Here is a 16,506-nt window from a genome sequence, read left to right on the forward strand (position 1 = left end):
GGTGGTGTGGAAATAACTAGAAATATGTGAACAACTAATACATCTATGTGTTGCAGATACATTAGTGTATTAGTCGACATGTTATGCTAAACTCAGCTTTTTGGTGAAACCATAAAAAAAAGAATATGGTGCAAAAGTTAATTTATGTCAGTAATTTAACGTTGACTAAGGGACCGTCTAAATGTGGTGTTTTCATAAAGCTGTAAGCAATAATCATCACAATTATAACAAAGGCTGAAATGTCTGGAACGTGACTAGTTTCACATTTTAAGCTGAGTTACTGATTTAAATTAACTTTTGCACAAGATTTAATACTATAGAAATTTTTGAGCTTCACCTGTAAACACTCCAAATATGAAAAACTGATTTCTTGTTTGTGATGTGACAAGTGGGAAAGTTAGGATAGATCCACCTCTCACATATAAGAGAGATAATGCTGGAGGAGCAGCGGCTCTACTGGAGCTCCTCCAGTATGTAAGACCTTCTCAGCTTCTAGCAGCCTAAGCGGGGGATGGGTGGATGTCACAGAACCCTCAAATGGCTCATTCTGGAAGGTGCCAAAAATGTCAATAAAATAGAGGAAATAACTTGTGATTTTATGCAAACTTCATTAATGACCATCAAACAGTCCTATAAAAGTCATGTCTCTTTTGGAGCATGAGCAATGTGGTGCAAATGGAACCGTTAACCAGTGCTGCTGCATGCAAGGTTGTCATGGGACCCAAAGTGAAAGACCTGCTGTTCTGAGCAGATTCTCTGGTGGTGGGCATGCTCTGGCCCAGAAGTCTGGAGGACCACATCAGGGAATGTTACAGCAAGCAATGCTGTCAAATTAGTGTTTCACTGCCTCACTACTTTTGTAGTTTTGACTTGGTTCAAGGGTTCCCAAGCTATTGCCTGCACTGCCTGTCAACACACGGCACCTCTGCTAACATTGGCTTTAGCTTCATTTGACTAGTAAGAGCATCTCAATGGTCTGAAAGATATTGTCATCCCGACGACTACTTCATGTGCATAAAGCACATCCTAACAGCATCCCATCCAGAGCAACATCTGTTCTTCAGCATTTATTTACTGTAGTGATCTTGTCGGATCATTTCTGGTCAGGCTGTAGTCATGTTTAGTGTCTAGATTTAGAATGGAATCAGGAGACGTGTTCCCTGATGTGCTTAAGGCATGACCAACTTTTAGCCACATTATTCACCGGCTTTGAACCTTATTAGTTTGGTTTTACTGCTGAAGGTTAAGCCTCAGTAGTAACCTTACATGTAGCACTTGCACACACTGCACTGTAGAGGCCCACTATAGAACACCTGTACAGGTGTCTGTAGGGGGTGTTAAGCTGACCAGATTGATCAGGTGAATGAGAGCAGGCAAATGCATGCTTCATCTCCAGGACCAAGGTCTGTTTTCCATGCTTCAAGTACCAAAATTACTGGTGTCTGTTTACCTAGAACATCTAGACTTAAACAGAAAAACAAAGATAGTTTCATGGTTTTAAAGTTTATTGTCAAGGTAGTGGAATCAGTATAATGAACAAAAATACCAACTGCTCTGCTACTCAGACAAGTTGTTCCCTGATGTGAAACTTGTTTTACTTTATTACACTCTCAAGCTTGTTTGCATCTTAAGCTATAAGAGGGTTCCTTTCTTAGGAAACATCCCAGGAGGTAGATGAGGTCATGAGCGTTTAGTCGACCTCCTCAATGGTGGGTCCAGAGGACCCACCACCAGGGGCAGCGCCACCAGCTCCAGGGAAGCCACCAGGCATGCCTTCTGGCATTCCACCAGCACTTTGGTACAGCTTGGTAATGATGGGGTTGCAGACCTTCTCAAGCTCCTTCTGCTGGTGCTCGTACTCATCCTTCTCAGCGGTCTGAAAAAAATGAAGTTGTGTACATGTTAAGTCACGTTGAAAAACATAGATGTTTCACAAAGAACTACTAGTCCACCTACCTGGTTCTTGTCCAGCCAGCTGATGACCTCATTGCATTTGTCCAAGATCTTCTGCTTGTCATCATCACCGATCTTGCCAGCAAGCTTCTCATCCTCCACGGTGGACTTCATGTTGAAAGCGTACGACTCCAGGCCGTTCTTAGCAGACACCTTGTCACGCTGGACATCATCCTCTGCCTTGTACTTCTCAGCTTCCTGGACCATGCGCTCAATGTCTTCCTTGCTGAGGCGACCTAGAAGCAGATGCCTGTTAGGAATCCCCATGCAGAAGTTTGAATCTGAGCTGAAAATGTCTCAGAACTTGCCTTTGTCGTTAGTAATGGTGATTTTGTTTTCTTTGCCGGTGCTTTTGTCAACAGCAGACACGTTCATGATGCCATTGGCATCGATGTCAAACGTCACCTCGATCTGGGGAACTCCACGGGGAGCAGGGGGGATGCCCGTCAGCTCAAATTTGCCCAACAGGTTGTTGTCTTTTGTCATCGCGCGCTCACCCTCGTAGACCTGTTTGAACGAATGCAGTTGATCGATTGTGTATTTTAAACACATACGTTGTTAAACAAGAGACAATGACTGCATCTTCACCTGAATGAGCACACCAGGCTGGTTGTCAGAGTATGTTGTGAAAGTCTGAGTCTGCTTGGTAGGAATGGTGGTGTTTCGTTTGATCAGGACAGTCATGACTCCTCCAGCGGTCTCGATACCCAGGGACAGGGGGGTGACGTCCAGCAGCAGCAGATCCTGCACATTCTCAGACTTGTCCCCAGAGAGGATGGCAGCCTGGACAGCTGTCAAAACAAGTCAGATTACTCTTCAATCTGAAGTAAGTTTTAATCACCACGAAAAGGACCAGGTATCTGACAAATATCCTTACCAGCTCCGTATGCTACAGCTTCATCTGGATTGATGCTCTTGTTCAGCTCTTTTCCATTGAAAAAGTCCTGGAGAAGCTTCTGAATTTTTGGGATACGGGTGGAACCACCAACCAAGACGATGTCATGAATCTGGCCTTTATCCATCTTGGCATCACGAAGGGACTTCTCAACAGGGTCCAGGGTGCCACGGAAAAGATCAGCATTGAGCTCCTCAAACCGAGCCCTGGTGATGGAAGTGTAGAAGTCGACTCCCTCATAGAGTGAGTCGATTTCGATGCTGGCCTGAGTGCTGGAAGACAGGGTACGCTTTGCCCTCTCACAAGCGGTGCGCAGACGGCGGACAGCCCTCTTGTTGTCGCTGATGTCCTTCTTGTATTTACGCTTGAACTCGGCAATGAAATGGTTGACCATGCGGTTGTCAAAGTCCTCTCCACCAAGATGAGTATCACCAGCTGTTGACTTTACCTCAAAGATGCCATCTTCAATAGTCAAGATGGAGACATCAAAGGTGCCTCCACCAAGATCAAAGATGAGGACATTCCTTTCTGACCCAACCTGAAAGTTAAGCACGTCAATTTGTTGATTTAAATCCGCCATGTTCTGGTAAAATTTGATTATCTTCACTATTTACCTTCTTGTCCAGCCCATAGGCAATAGCAGCTGCAGTTGGTTCATTGATGATACGGAGAACATTAAGGCCAGAGATTGTGCCAGCATCTTTTGTGGCCTGGCGCTGAGAGTCATTAAAGTAGGCGGGAACTGTGATTACAGCATTGTTGACAGTCTGAAACAAAAACAAAACTAAACATTGCATACTCATGTACACATTACAGTTCATCCATGCACAGGGATACAACTCTAAGATTCATACCTTTCCTAGGTAGGCTTCAGCGATTTCCTTCATCTTGGTCAGCACCATGGAGGAGATTTCCTCTGGGTAGAACGTTTTGCTTTCACCTTTATATTCTACCTGAACCTTTGGGCGACTGCTGTCATTGATTACATTAAAAGGCCAGTGCTTCATATCTGACTGGACGACTGGGTCATCAAATCTGCGGCCAATCAGTCGTTTTGCATCTGTGAAAAACATGCATGTTTAAAGTTACCAAACAAATTGCATAGGTAAATATGCATATGCAAATTACACAATATACATACCAAACACAGTGTTGGTTGGGTTCATGGCAACCTGGTTCTTTGCTGCATCTCCAATTAGCCTCTCTGAGTCTGTGAAGGCCACATAGCTGGGTGTGGTCCTGTTGCCTTGGTCATTGGCAATGATTTCAACTTTGCCATGTTGGAACACACCAACACAGGAGTAGGTGGTCCCCAGATCGATTCCAACGGCTGGTCCCTTAGACATGGTTCCTTTAAAAAATATTTAAAAATACGTAAACAGCAAAACATTTTAAAGCTTTAATTATTAATTTGTTAAAAAGAAAATTATCTACAACTATAAATCAAACACATGTAATATCTACAAGGACCAAGTTGCTCACAATCCCACTGAAACTACAGCGCCATTGTCACCCCTCCCAATATGGCGGACCCGCTGACGCACTGCAACTGAGGCCTCTACACCTTACAGCGATGCGCACGTGCCAATATTTTGAAGTAGTTTTAAACGGATCTGCAGGTAACCCAGAAATATTTGTAGTTAATGAGTAATTAGTCAGAACTAAAGACACTGCGGTCCCACAAGCTCAGACCCAGAGCCTCTAGCTCCCCCAAGCCGGGGAGAAGGCTTCTCAGACCGGCCTCATTCCTGAAGCCACGGAAAACAACATGGCGCCTACAGAGTTTAATGCCCATGTGACAGCAGCAACTCGGGTTTATACACATCAACACCAGAAGTGCATAAATACAATAAAACTTTATGTACAATTAAAGGAGTCAAGTACTAAATATTAATTGGTTTAAAGCATCTGCAATTACGTCAACAAAGGAACCGGAAGCCTGCTCGTTCTTGGAAGCGGCGAACATTCTAGAACATTCTGGAACGAGCCAGAATCCCCACACCCCACCTGGCGGCGTAACCTTCACCAACAGAACCACGCAAACCGTAGCTATTCCGCTTATTATATACAGAACACGAACCAATCATTTACAATTTGAGTGTAATTTTGAGACATTTCACGGCAAACGAAGAAAATCAGCTGAGCTACACCATGGTTTTGATGACGCTTCATTTTCCCGCAACAGCAGCAGGCGGAAATTGAGTCCACTATATAAAGTAGTACAGAATGAGGACGTACATTTTATACACTGCGTACATTTATACACTGCGGTAAAAAACGCCGCTACGAGCGGCCAAAACGACGCCCCACTCGGTCTATATCCGGAGCTTTGAGAACGAGCAGTTTCTAACGCACAACCGCTAGAATAATGTTAAAGGCTACGAAATAAACACTTACCAAGTGTTAATGTGGAGTGAACTGAATGTGACGGAAGAAATGACCAATGGAGGGGGACAAATGCCCTTGCTGGGATGAAAGGAGGGAAAGAACAAGGAAAGCGCAGGACGCCTTATATATGTTGGTGACGCGCCGGCACAGCAGCCAATCAACATTCGGGCTTGGGACATCCACCAATCAAATTTAGAATATTTGATTACGTAACGATTACACAACCTAGCTGCTGGCTCATTGGGTGGACGGAGTTCATTCGGAAGGGTTGTTCGCGTCAGATGGGGTCAACGTGCGCGCACTTTAACCTAATAAAGCTAACCAGGTTTTTATCGTGAGCATCGAATGATTCAATTAAACACATTCATTCCGACTGCGAAGTCTTGTGTAAACTCCGCCTTCCCGGGTGCGTCATTTGGAATCGTAGGATGTCCAAGGAAGGTCCCGCTCTGGTCCCGCCTTTCTCGCCTCTGATTGACTGGAAGGGCTCTCCTGCGATTGGCCAAGAGGAAACCGTCTTCCCTCACAGCAGGGTTTTATGTCTGCAGCCAGATCTTGAAATTTATTAGAAGAAAATGTGACCTCATCGCTATAATAACCATTCTGTCTTTTTTATTATTATTTTTTAACATACCAGTTTCAGTTTCTTTCATTTAAAAAAACCCTGAAAACGTGAATTGTGAGCTTGTAGTAAATCTTGTTGCATTTCATCACACAGGCTGGCTTTTTATCTGTTGGTTGGCTCTATTGGGGTTATCTTATTTCTTATTTTTAGGCTATCATATGTCTTCACTTTAATGGGTTAAGGCTGTTTACAAGTTAGAGCTCACCTCTCATTTGTTTAAATGTGTTTAATTCAAACCTGATTATGATTTAGAGCTATCTTTCAGCAGTTTTCATCATTCTAGAAGCGAAACGGACCTGCTGCTCACAGCTAGGCAAAATGGGGCAGTTGTATTATATTTCATTCCCTGGTAAGGTAGACAGACACACGTTTATCCTATTTACTCTGCTTTAATACGATAACCTCAATGCTTGAGAGCCAACAAATATAAAGTAAGTCCAACAGTGTTATAAATTCAACCAGATTTATTCCAAAATTCACGTTTACGTTTTTCAGTTTTTTAGTAAAAGAAACATTGAAAAATTGTCAAACAGGACAGAATAATTATTATCAAGCTAGGTTCACATTTTCTTTACAAAACTACCCAAAACTGTTTTGTTGGTGACAGGACAGTCATGTTCATGTCGGCTCATATATCCTTTTATGCTTTCTGTCCTTTATTTGTGTCGGATGCGTTTCGCTGCTGTGGAGCGAGCGCATCACCTGTTTCATCCTCCGGAGACTTCTCCGCACAGGTGCGGCCGGCGCGCAATCCGCTATATTTGCGGTCGGTATTTCTTTTAGAACTGCAGTTCAAAGGTAACTCATAAGGTGAATATATATGAAGCCATGTCGCAGTTTTTCTTTAGGATTGAGAGGAGATGCAGGAAGATAATAAACAGACAGGACAGAAAATAGTCAAATAAAAACAAGTTTGTTTTTGTACCTAGCAACAAACATACACCATTGAAGGTAATCAGAAGTGAGGAACAGAAAATTAAATGATTCTTTCAATGTTTAGATAGGCAGGAACTCTGAGAGGCTGCAGGCGCATCAGTGAGTTTGCGGCTGCTGCACAGCGGGAGGGGGGAGAGGGCTGCAGGCAGTAAAGATGCAAAAACTACCGTTGTTAAATGTGTGTTAACTTAGAAAATGTGGGCGCAATTTGAATTACTTGTCAACTTTTTTCTCCAATGTTAAGACTGCTGCACACAAAAAAAGACTGCTGCTTGCCTGGGCCCCCTTGTGGCTGTGGGCCCCTGGGCCTGTGCCCAGTTTGCCCGTATTATACTCCGGCCTTGGGCAGGGGTGAGGAGTGGGCACCTCATGAAGACAGTGGGAGGGTTAAAGAAAAGCCTAAATCTAAATAGTCTGAAGTTTATGCTAACGATGACCTGCTGAACAGGAGATTTAACCATGACTATACTTGCTCGAAGTCTTTCAAAAACTTCTTTCAGCAATGAAGCCGTCCAGTTTCCCAAACTGTTGGTGGGGGCTCCATATGCTCCAGTTATACCTGCAGAAAAGCTAAAAGACATTGCGAGTCCAGGTTACATTGCTGATTGTGTTTGTGTGTATACTTTGCTGTGGTTTGAGCGGAGGATGAGATGAAGTTGTTCTACCTTTTAACACTGATGTCCTTCTCTGAACGCTGTGAACAGGAACAGGTTCTGTGCTGGGACTTCTTCTTTTCCTCCTTTAAGCTCCCTCTCCAGCACATCCAGAGCTCTTTTAAAGGAATCTCCTAACATATTTATGCAGATGACATCCAACTGTACGTCTCTTTTAAGCCCCATGAGATAAGCTGCAGCTGTTACACACCTGCTTTAGACGCCATAAAAACCTGGATGGCTGGCCGGGTACAAATTACACAGAGGCTTCTGGGGGAGCCCAGTGAGAGGGGAGGTTAATTTGTGTCTTGGTCCCAGAAATGCTTTGCAATGGCACTGGGTTTGGGAGTTTTAAAGGCGGTCTGAATTGTATCAAATATTTAGTGTGTCATCAGCAGCTGTAGCTTTGCTGCTGGTGGTGGTGGTTCGTGAGAGTAGGAAGATGGTGCTGGCTGTTGAATCTGTAACAGACCCAGAATTTGGGCCTGTAGACAAGATTAAATGTTCCTGAAAACAGGAAAAAGATGAGACAATTGACAACAGGTGCTGTTCATCTTTGCCTCGCTTCTGCCGATTTGGAGAAGGGGACCTCTAACCCTGCTGCTCTGTCTTACTATTCGAGGCGCCATCCTGTGGCCTGGCGGTGTAATTGCAACCAAAAGAAAGACACCCGCAGTGTCAATTAAATCATCACCATTTCTAATGGGACTACACATTAGTGTGTCACAAATGCATTTCTCATGCCTTTCCTTGTTGGGGGAAGTAGAAACACGGAGCATGTAAGCTAGCTTTGAGGTGAAATGTTTAACTCCAGATTTATTCAAACAAATTCCATTAGGCTGGAAAAAGTGCTTGCGATCCCAGAAGAAGCTGAACTGGTCAAAAGAGGCGATGCTCTCCTCCTCACAAGTGGATGACAGCCATTTGTTGAAAGTGTAGATCCGTGAGAAAAGTTCAGCTCCTCTCCGATAGGTGGAAGGGCGCCACTGATAAGCACTCTTATTTCCGGGGAGCTGAGTGACGTCAGCAGAGCAGTAAAATCACGCTTAAGGATTTCTGACTCCCTGATATCATTAGCACCAAAGTGAATAAAGAGGTTTTTGGCTGTCGGGTGTTTAGAAAGCATTGTTGGTATTCTATATCTATTATAATTCTATAATAGACAATAATTACAGATAAAAATCAAAGTTTCACCCAATTAAAAAACAGTGGCATTTATTGGTACAAAGGTCTTAACATATGTACATCTATACAGTGTTTATGCTGTTGCAACTCAAGTGATCTTCATCATGAGTTCAGCTTATTGGTGTCCTCAGTCTCACTTTATCTCCACAGGAGATCCAGGAACCACGTTCTCCATGTAAACTCTGACCCTTAACGGTCCATTACCATCAGAGATCTGTGACTGATGCATCATGTGGGTCCATGAAGGCTTTTCCTTCCCCCCTCAGAGAGACGTCTCCTTTATGTGGCTTCTGGACGCTGTTTGCTGCGGAGCCGGATCCTTTGGTGTCGCTGCGTTTGTGTTTACGACTGAAGTCATTATGGGGGGTTCCTCTACAACGTACTGCGTGAAGGCCGTGTTAAAGAGTCCTGCACAGAGACAGAGAGGTTTTCACAATCGCTAACTAGCTGCTGCAAGTGACAACCCCCCCCCCCCCCCCCCCCCCCCCCGTAACTGAACATGTCAAAGGGAACACGCTGAGTTGGACGTGAGGAGATGAATGAGGATGAAACTGTATACCTCTTCGCCGCTGCCCCTGGGAGTTCTTATCCTCCGGGACCGATTTGGATTTGCTGCTCTCCTCTGATGGATCAGAATCATCATTCTCTGTAACAATGAACTCTGTAAGATGTTTTTCTACGTGAATGGAAAGCACGCATGTGTGTGTAAACACTGACAAACTGTGGAGGTTAGACCCTGGGCGGTTCGGCTCACCTCTCTTCCAGGCCATGTGGGCCCTCCTCAGCTTGATCGCAAAAAAGACGACCACCACCAGGAGGCCAAAGATCAGGGTTGTCACCAGGAGGACCAATAAGGAGGACGTCCTTTCAGCACCGACTTGCATGTTTGAGTCAGAGCTCTCTGGAGAAGGACAGAAAACATCATTTTACTCATGTTCGAAAAATCCTTTAGATGCCGTCATGATGGTAGGTGTGGCCAGGGTTAGAGGTTACCTGTGTGGTTTGTCTCCACCGTCTTGTTAAAGAGGGTGTCCACTGTTGTCTCTGAGACAGGCATCAGATCTACACCAGGGTGGAGAAGAAGAGGTGGTTGGGTTCATCTGGGTCACAGTCAGGTGCAAACAGTAAGAACTTTTAATTGCAGGTATTCTCGTTCTCAGCTAATAACTGAGCGTTTGCAGGACTTTGTCTAACCTCCAGAGGTCCTTCCTGCACTTTAATGTTCTATTCTCTTTGACTTGTTTTTATTATTCAGAGACTTTTTTATTGTTGATTTTAGTGATTTGTTTTAGGAAACCTGCCAACAGTTTTGTTTTGAACTGTTATTTTCGTCCGTAGAAGATCGGACACACCAAATAAAAGTCAGGTCTCAGGCAATGAAGGGAAATCCACTGACCACGTCCACATGACCACTAGATGGCAGCACAGACCCAAATCTGACCTCAGATGACCTCACAAATGTCATAGCCTTTGCTTACATCAGCAACTTCCGACTTCCATATTTGAGGAGAAGCCCAAACAAATATAAAAAAGATCTTAAATGAGATTTTTTTTTTTTGCTGAAATCTGGGTTTATAAACTGTCGGAAGTGGAATGCAGCCCGTGTGCTTTTCACGTGGAGATGTCAGCCATCCAACAGGCCTATGTGATATAATCTCGTATCTTTAATCTATAAAGATTCAGCATTTTTTTAAAAGTTGACTCTGACAAATCTGAATTTTGTAAAACATTCGTAGAAAATTAGCAGCAGAAAAATGCAAAATTATCTGTTTACATATTAGCTGAACATAGATGACAGGATCAAAAATCTGTTCCATCAGTGGAAATTCATTTGATTTATTATCTTTCAAACAAGAAGCCACGGTCGGAGACCAGGAAGGAATTCCACGCAGAGTGAACGCTGCTGTTCCGTTCTCACACCCTGAAAACACACCATGACAGAGTTTCACATCTAAACTCTCCACCAGCGGAAACACATCACTGCCGCTGCTGCAGCGGAGGTCTGCATCAGCTCCCACCTCACAGGCCCACTTCTCAGGTCACACCCCCTACACCTTCATCTGCAGCGTTCAGACGCTTCAGCTTCTCCTTCAGATTCAGAGACGAACGATTCTGTCCCTCAAGGGAAACACTTGTGGATTCTCCTCTCAAAGTTTTAATGCTAATTAAAATGTTCCTGTTGTAAACTAAGATGTTTTTGAGAACGAAGTGCTTCATCCTTAATGGGAACTGGTTTCTGAGCTACTTTACGGTGTGAAGACCTGAGAATAATCCCTGATGTCTCATATAAATGACCGGTTTGCTGTCTCTGATACAGAACGCATTTAGAGTTTAATGAGGAGCTATTTTCTCACCTCTGGTGCTGCGACGAGAGCCGCTGGACGTAACAGGCTCCAGATGGAGACTAGGGGTCACCGTCTCATACTTGGGGTCGCTGGAGGAAAAGGATAGACTGGAGGACAAGGTTGACTCCTCTGATGAGAAGACATTCATTATTGTTGTTGTGAAGTCCCCTGCTGCTGTCCTCTGTCCCCCAGGGTGAGCGGTGGGCACTCTGATGAGGGTGGGAGGGCCGGGCCTTTTCTCTGAGACAGACAGGATTAACCATTAGAAACGAGCCTTCACAGTGACGCCAGAGCATGGTGGCATTCACACATCTGTTAACGGTAGGAAGCCAAACTGTTTACGACACAGAAAGAGGAAACAACACAAGGCTGTTGGTTTCAGAGCTGGCCGCTCTGGGCAGTTTAATCCATTAGACGAAATAAAAACCAAACCTTCCCATGAGGCTCCTGTTATATGACAACACAAGCACACACTCGCCATGCTGTAAACAGCCTTCACTGAAGAACTAGTCTGGGTTTGTCCCAGTTTGACTTTCTCTGCTGAATATTTGGCACAAGGGGCAAAACTGGAGTTTCAAGGAAATCTACTCACGTCTCTGTCCGAGTTTTATAAACGCCAGTAGAGGTGGTGAGTACAGGGCTGGGTGATGGACGAGACATTTGACCATGACTCTGTTCCTCACATGATGGACGCCCAACGACCCCTCAGAGACAAAAGTGTGACCATCTCGGTAAATGGTGGAATGAACTGTGGAGAAGGACAGCTGTCAATAAACTATCCATCCATCCATCCATCCATCCATTATTAATGAACCTTACCACTGAACTCGGGTCCATTACTGAGTATCCATGAGATCTGAGGTGGGTGGTGGTTCCCTTCAACTCTGCATTTCACAACATTTACTTTTCCATGTTTTACTGTTGATATCCTGGGCTGACCTTTAAATAATCCAACATCAGTGCAGATATTAATACGTTTTCATCAAACACATGTCTGGACCATGAAAAAATAAAGTTCTGCTGACTGTGTTGACTTACCTAACACCGTCACCTCCACAATCTGCTCGAATGCTCCGTTGTCATCATACTGTGTGCAGGTGTAGTTGCCTCCATCCTTAAAGGTGACACTGGTAATCCTTATGGAGAATTCTGACTGTGATAAGGTGGTAATCCTGATTCGAATGTCCCTTTTTGCTGAAAACAAACAAAAATGTTTTTCACTCTTCGTTCTCTAATCTGCTTGGTGAATTCTTCTGTTGGTGTAAAAGAAGTAAGGGATGTACCATGTTCACCTTCACGTGCATTGTAGAACAAAATATGTCCTTCTGGGTTCTTCCACTCTACGTGAGCGTGGTGCAGATTGTTTAGAAAGCAGGTTAAGCTCACAGGGTCACCCTGCATCACGGTCACATGCTGCACCGCCGCAAGTGAAACTACAACAAATAAAAGGGAACTCTGAGTTATCAGAAGCTTCAGACCAATAATTTAAATGCATGTTTACTGCAGTTAGTGTAGTTTATTTACAGTGAACTCATGACACACTTAACTTCTTATGGAAAAAAATTCTTAATTTGAAATTAAGTTAAAAGAAGCAGAATCATATTTCCATCCCTCGCAGAAAGTACGGAGTTGACTCATGTTGACCCCACGCTGTCTGTATGTGTGTGTGTGTGTGTGAGTGTGTGAGTGTGTGTGTGTGTGTGTGCGCGCGTGCGTGTTTGTGTGGAGGTAGTGTGACATTAACAAACATTAGTGCTGCAGCTACAAGCAGCACCTCTGTAACAGGAAGTGATGTGGTCATTCTTCTGATGTAGAAAAAGAAAGTAAAGTGGGTGAGAGAGTGAAACCCGGTTTCTGTAGGCTGCTGACGGGGGCTTTTGGTGCTTTTCCGTCCTGTGGGGAGGCGTGCTTGGAAAACAAGCTGATGCCCCCGCAAAGGCCCGGCAGCTTTGAAGGTCATCATGAAGATTTATTTTTAAACTTCTTATATTATTATTATTTAGGGCAGAAATAAAAATCATTTATACCTGAATGAGTCTTATTTTTAGACATTTGGGCCATTCCCATCTGTACCGGGTCGGCCCGGGCCGGGTAGCGTAGGTTGTTTACATATCTGGGTGGCCTGGTATTTTTCCGGGCCAACCAAGGCTCATTCTCAGCCCTCTTCTCGAGGGGGTCTGCTTCAGGCTGACCAGGGCCAACACACCCACTGCTGACAGCAAATTCACCCCTTCCATTAGAGCAAGCCTCTGATTGGTGAGTAGAATCAGCCCACATGGGCTTAAGGCAAGGATGTGTGGAATCAACCGGGCCAGGCTGGGGCCGACTGGGGCTACCCGGCCCGGGCCGACCCGGTACAGATGGGAATGGCCCAATTGTATCTTATTTTTAGTCTGGTAGGACAACAACTTATCTAGAAAAACATCAGGACTTAAAATAAGGTAAATGTTGCTGTTGGATCACAAATAATACATAAAATTAATTATGATCCACATATTCTTGTTTTGAGTTTAAAATCTTCAAATGGGGTCAGCAAAGGAGGCTTGAAATACTAAAATAATCTAATGTTGGATTTTATTTAATTTTTTGCTCATTTTAATTTTAGCCAAGCAACTTTAGCTACGAAACATTTAAAACATGAATATTAGAACATTTAACAGCAGGGTTAGAATATGCTGCTGATGGGCCTGTTTGAAAACGAATGAAGGAGTGAGTGAGTGAGTGAATGAATGTCTTGTTTCTTTTCCTCATACCCAACAAGCACCAATCACAGATGTGCATCCACACAGATGTGTATGCTCACTGATATAGTTCCATTTAAAGGAAAATGTTTATTTTTAGCAGCAGATCTACTGCCAAGACGCTTTCCAAAAGAGAAATGCGGTCACACACTACCTTCTGAACATTTAGTTCTAGAGCTGTCTGCGTTACACATGCAGGCCTTTTTAACAAACATAAATAATAAACATTTATAAAATGAGGTTAACTTGAATTGACCTGTAGAACGCGATCAATGACTGACACCATCTATGTCAGGAGTGTCCAAAGGTTTCCACACAAGGGCCAAAATCATCACGTTAAAGTCTTCACGGGCCACAAAAATGTGATTTTTTTAATGATAATGATACATTTTCAATGATAAAAGAGTTATGTGTCAATCACCTGCTGATTAAAACCAGGTGTGTTGCTGCAGAGAAACAGCTAAATAATGCTTGATAGGAGCTCAGAGACCAGGATTGGAGATATGACAAAAACGCATCTGGGGGCCACAAATGCCTCCCGGCCACACTTTGGACATGCCTGATCTGTGTTAAAGGTATGATTCAAGACTGTCCCTGAATGAACAGATGTTTGGACCCTGGGATTCTGAATGAACATCTATGTAACAGATAATAACTCAAAGTACAACGTGAAGATAAAGTGAAGCAGACGGTCCAAATGTATGCGTGAAGGACTGACCTTGTACCATCAGTGAAAAGACACCAAGCAGCAGCTTCTTCTCCATTTGCTCTTCTGACAGTCGCACTGACACTCCAGTGAGCTTCCTCATCACTCGCTGCTTATGAGCTCCACTCAGGGACCTGCCATGACGTTGCACAGCTGTGGTTTCCCCAGACTTTTTAGTTCAACGCATGTGATTTCAGCAGTGAAACTGCAGGTTAACAGTTCAAGATTCTGTCTGAGACTAGACTACAAATAGGTTTTTACACACCAATGAAACACAGCTGATTTTGTAGCATCTGAAACAATTACGTGTGTCTGAACTGCTCTCAGATCAGAACTACTCTAACATGTCACAAGACAGAAGGATTACATCGAGGTGTGTTAAACTATTCCTCTGCTTTAGCTAATCCAATCCAGCCTAGTTAAGAGTCTGGGCTTTTATTCTGAAAGTCATCCCTGTAGTTTTGTCTTTGAGGGAAACTGGAAGAGAGGGATGGGAGTTCTCCTGTGTTTGTGTCTGGAACCGATATAAAGCTGCAGATCATACAGGAACCTGGACCAGAGCTGTCTGGAGAACACACACGCACGCACGCACGCACGCACACACACGCACAGTCCCTTTATCAGGTACAACTGTTCACTATTTGTTGTTCCATCTAATCAGCCAATCAGAAGACAGCACTTCTCTAGGCGCGGTGAAGATGGTCGGCTGTAGTTCAATGTGAGAATCAGAATAGAGACGACAGGAGGGACTTAGGTTGTTGGTACCAGGCTGGTCTGAGTAAATCAGAATCTGTTGATCTGCTGGGATTTGAACCCTCAACCATCTGTAGGGTTTAAAGAGAAAGGTCAGACTGGCTCTAAATCAGTGGTTCCCAACACCCCCCCCCCCCCCCCCCCCCGCCTGTGTCCAAGACAAGCCAGGACTCCCTAGGCCAAACTCCTACCTGTAGACACATTATGTGATCACTAGCTTTACACAGTTTCACCTCTGATAGAGTTCAAATTGTATTATTATTTGTTATTGGGATTTTATAAATGTTGTTTATCCTAATACAATCTAAGCACAGATGCAATTGTGGGGACCCTGAGAGATCTCTAGTGACCCCCTTGGCTGGGAATCACTGATCTGGATGACAGGAAGACAAAAGCAGATCAGATCAGCACTGGTTCCTGCCGACGTCTGCAGATTCACATCAGCTGCTCCAGAAGGACTCCAGCAGCTGAAGACCACACGGTGTGGTCCACAACTGATGTCAGCTCTGAACAGGAAACTGAAGCTACAATTCACACAGGATCACCAGAACTGGACCAGAAGACTGGAGAATCCGTCTGGATTGGACTTCTGCTGGTGATGCTAGGGGGAAATGTTCCTGGCTCACTTTGTGACCACTGTAACGTTCAGCAATGGTCAGTTTAGGAACAGTCTGACCTTTCAACATCTATTCAACACCTGGTCAGAAAGGAGACACAGCATTGCATGTGTTCCCTTTAAATGAGCCTCCACACCAGCTGGGATTCACAGACTCTGCAAGTCTGAAAGATAAACAATAACTTTCTTTCCCAAGGTCCCATCTGTCTGCCTCCACAGAAGGAACAACTCCAGCTCGATTCAGTTGCTAAATTCAAGAATGATTTCCATCCATCCATGCATTTTCTGAACCCGCCTTGTCCACGCAGGGTCGCGCGGGGGCTGGTGCCTATCTCCAGCAGTCAACGGGCAATCAGGCAGGCCTTAGATGGCTGCTCTCGCTGGTGAAAACAGGATCCCCCCATGCATGTTGGTTTGCTGCTTCCAGCAGGACAATGCACCATGTCACAAAGCTCAGATCACCTCTGGTTTCTAGAACATGACCGTGAGTTCACTGGACCCCAAGGGGCCTCCAGTCACCAGGTCTCAGCCCAGTCCAGAACCTTTGGGGTGTGGAGGAATGGGAGGTTCATGGATGGAGCTGATGGACCAGAACATTGAGGATGGTTCCCAACATTTTCTTGAACCTACGATGAGAAGGTGGTTCTGTAGGTAAAAGGTGTCAAACTAGCAAGGCATACATAATTAGGTTCCCAGCTACAAGAGCATTT

At 44.4% G+C, this 16,506-nt stretch overlaps 2 protein-coding genes across 5 annotated transcripts; both read right to left on the bottom strand.

Annotated features, from left to right (window-relative positions):
- Positions 1-1,487: 1,487 nt before the first annotated feature.
- On the bottom strand, positions 1,488-5,402 carry hspa8 (heat shock protein 8). The gene is made up of 9 exons (XM_015960675.2): positions 5,246-5,402; positions 3,990-4,199; positions 3,703-3,908; positions 3,463-3,615; positions 2,831-3,386; positions 2,542-2,744; positions 2,262-2,460; positions 1,957-2,189; positions 1,488-1,876 (listed from the first exon to the last, which is right to left on the bottom strand). Exons 2-9 carry the CDS (start codon positions 4,192-4,194, stop codon positions 1,691-1,693), a joined length of 1,941 nt encoding a protein of 646 aa, XP_015816161.1. The 5' UTR covers positions 4,195-4,199; positions 5,246-5,402; the 3' UTR covers positions 1,488-1,690.
- Positions 5,403-8,632: 3,230 nt separating this feature from the next.
- LOC107386348 (cytotoxic and regulatory T cell molecule) lies at positions 8,633-14,795 on the bottom strand. Of its 4 annotated transcripts, none has more exons than XM_015960676.3 (10): positions 14,440-14,793; positions 12,273-12,413; positions 12,019-12,174; positions 11,800-11,919; positions 11,573-11,728; positions 10,990-11,220; positions 9,629-9,697; positions 9,390-9,536; positions 9,195-9,281; positions 8,633-9,043 (listed from the first exon to the last, which is right to left on the bottom strand). In XM_015960676.3, the coding sequence occupies exons 1-10, from the start codon at positions 14,528-14,530 to the stop codon at positions 8,898-8,900; spliced, it is 1,344 nt and encodes a 447-aa protein (XP_015816162.1). In that variant the 5' UTR covers positions 14,531-14,793; the 3' UTR covers positions 8,633-8,897. The 4 variants fall into 4 exon arrangements, with proteins under 4 accessions (XP_015816162.1, XP_054586476.1, XP_054586475.1 ...); XM_054730501.2 differs by having other exon boundaries at positions 12,264-12,413; XM_054730500.2 differs by having other exon boundaries at positions 9,195-9,536; positions 14,440-14,795.
- Positions 14,796-16,506: the final 1,711 nt, after the last annotated feature.

Source organism: Nothobranchius furzeri, chromosome 10, assembly GCF_043380555.1.
Source record: "Nothobranchius furzeri strain GRZ-AD chromosome 10, NfurGRZ-RIMD1, whole genome shotgun sequence".
Classification (NCBI taxonomy): Eukaryota; Metazoa; Chordata; class Actinopteri; order Cyprinodontiformes; family Nothobranchiidae; genus Nothobranchius; species Nothobranchius furzeri.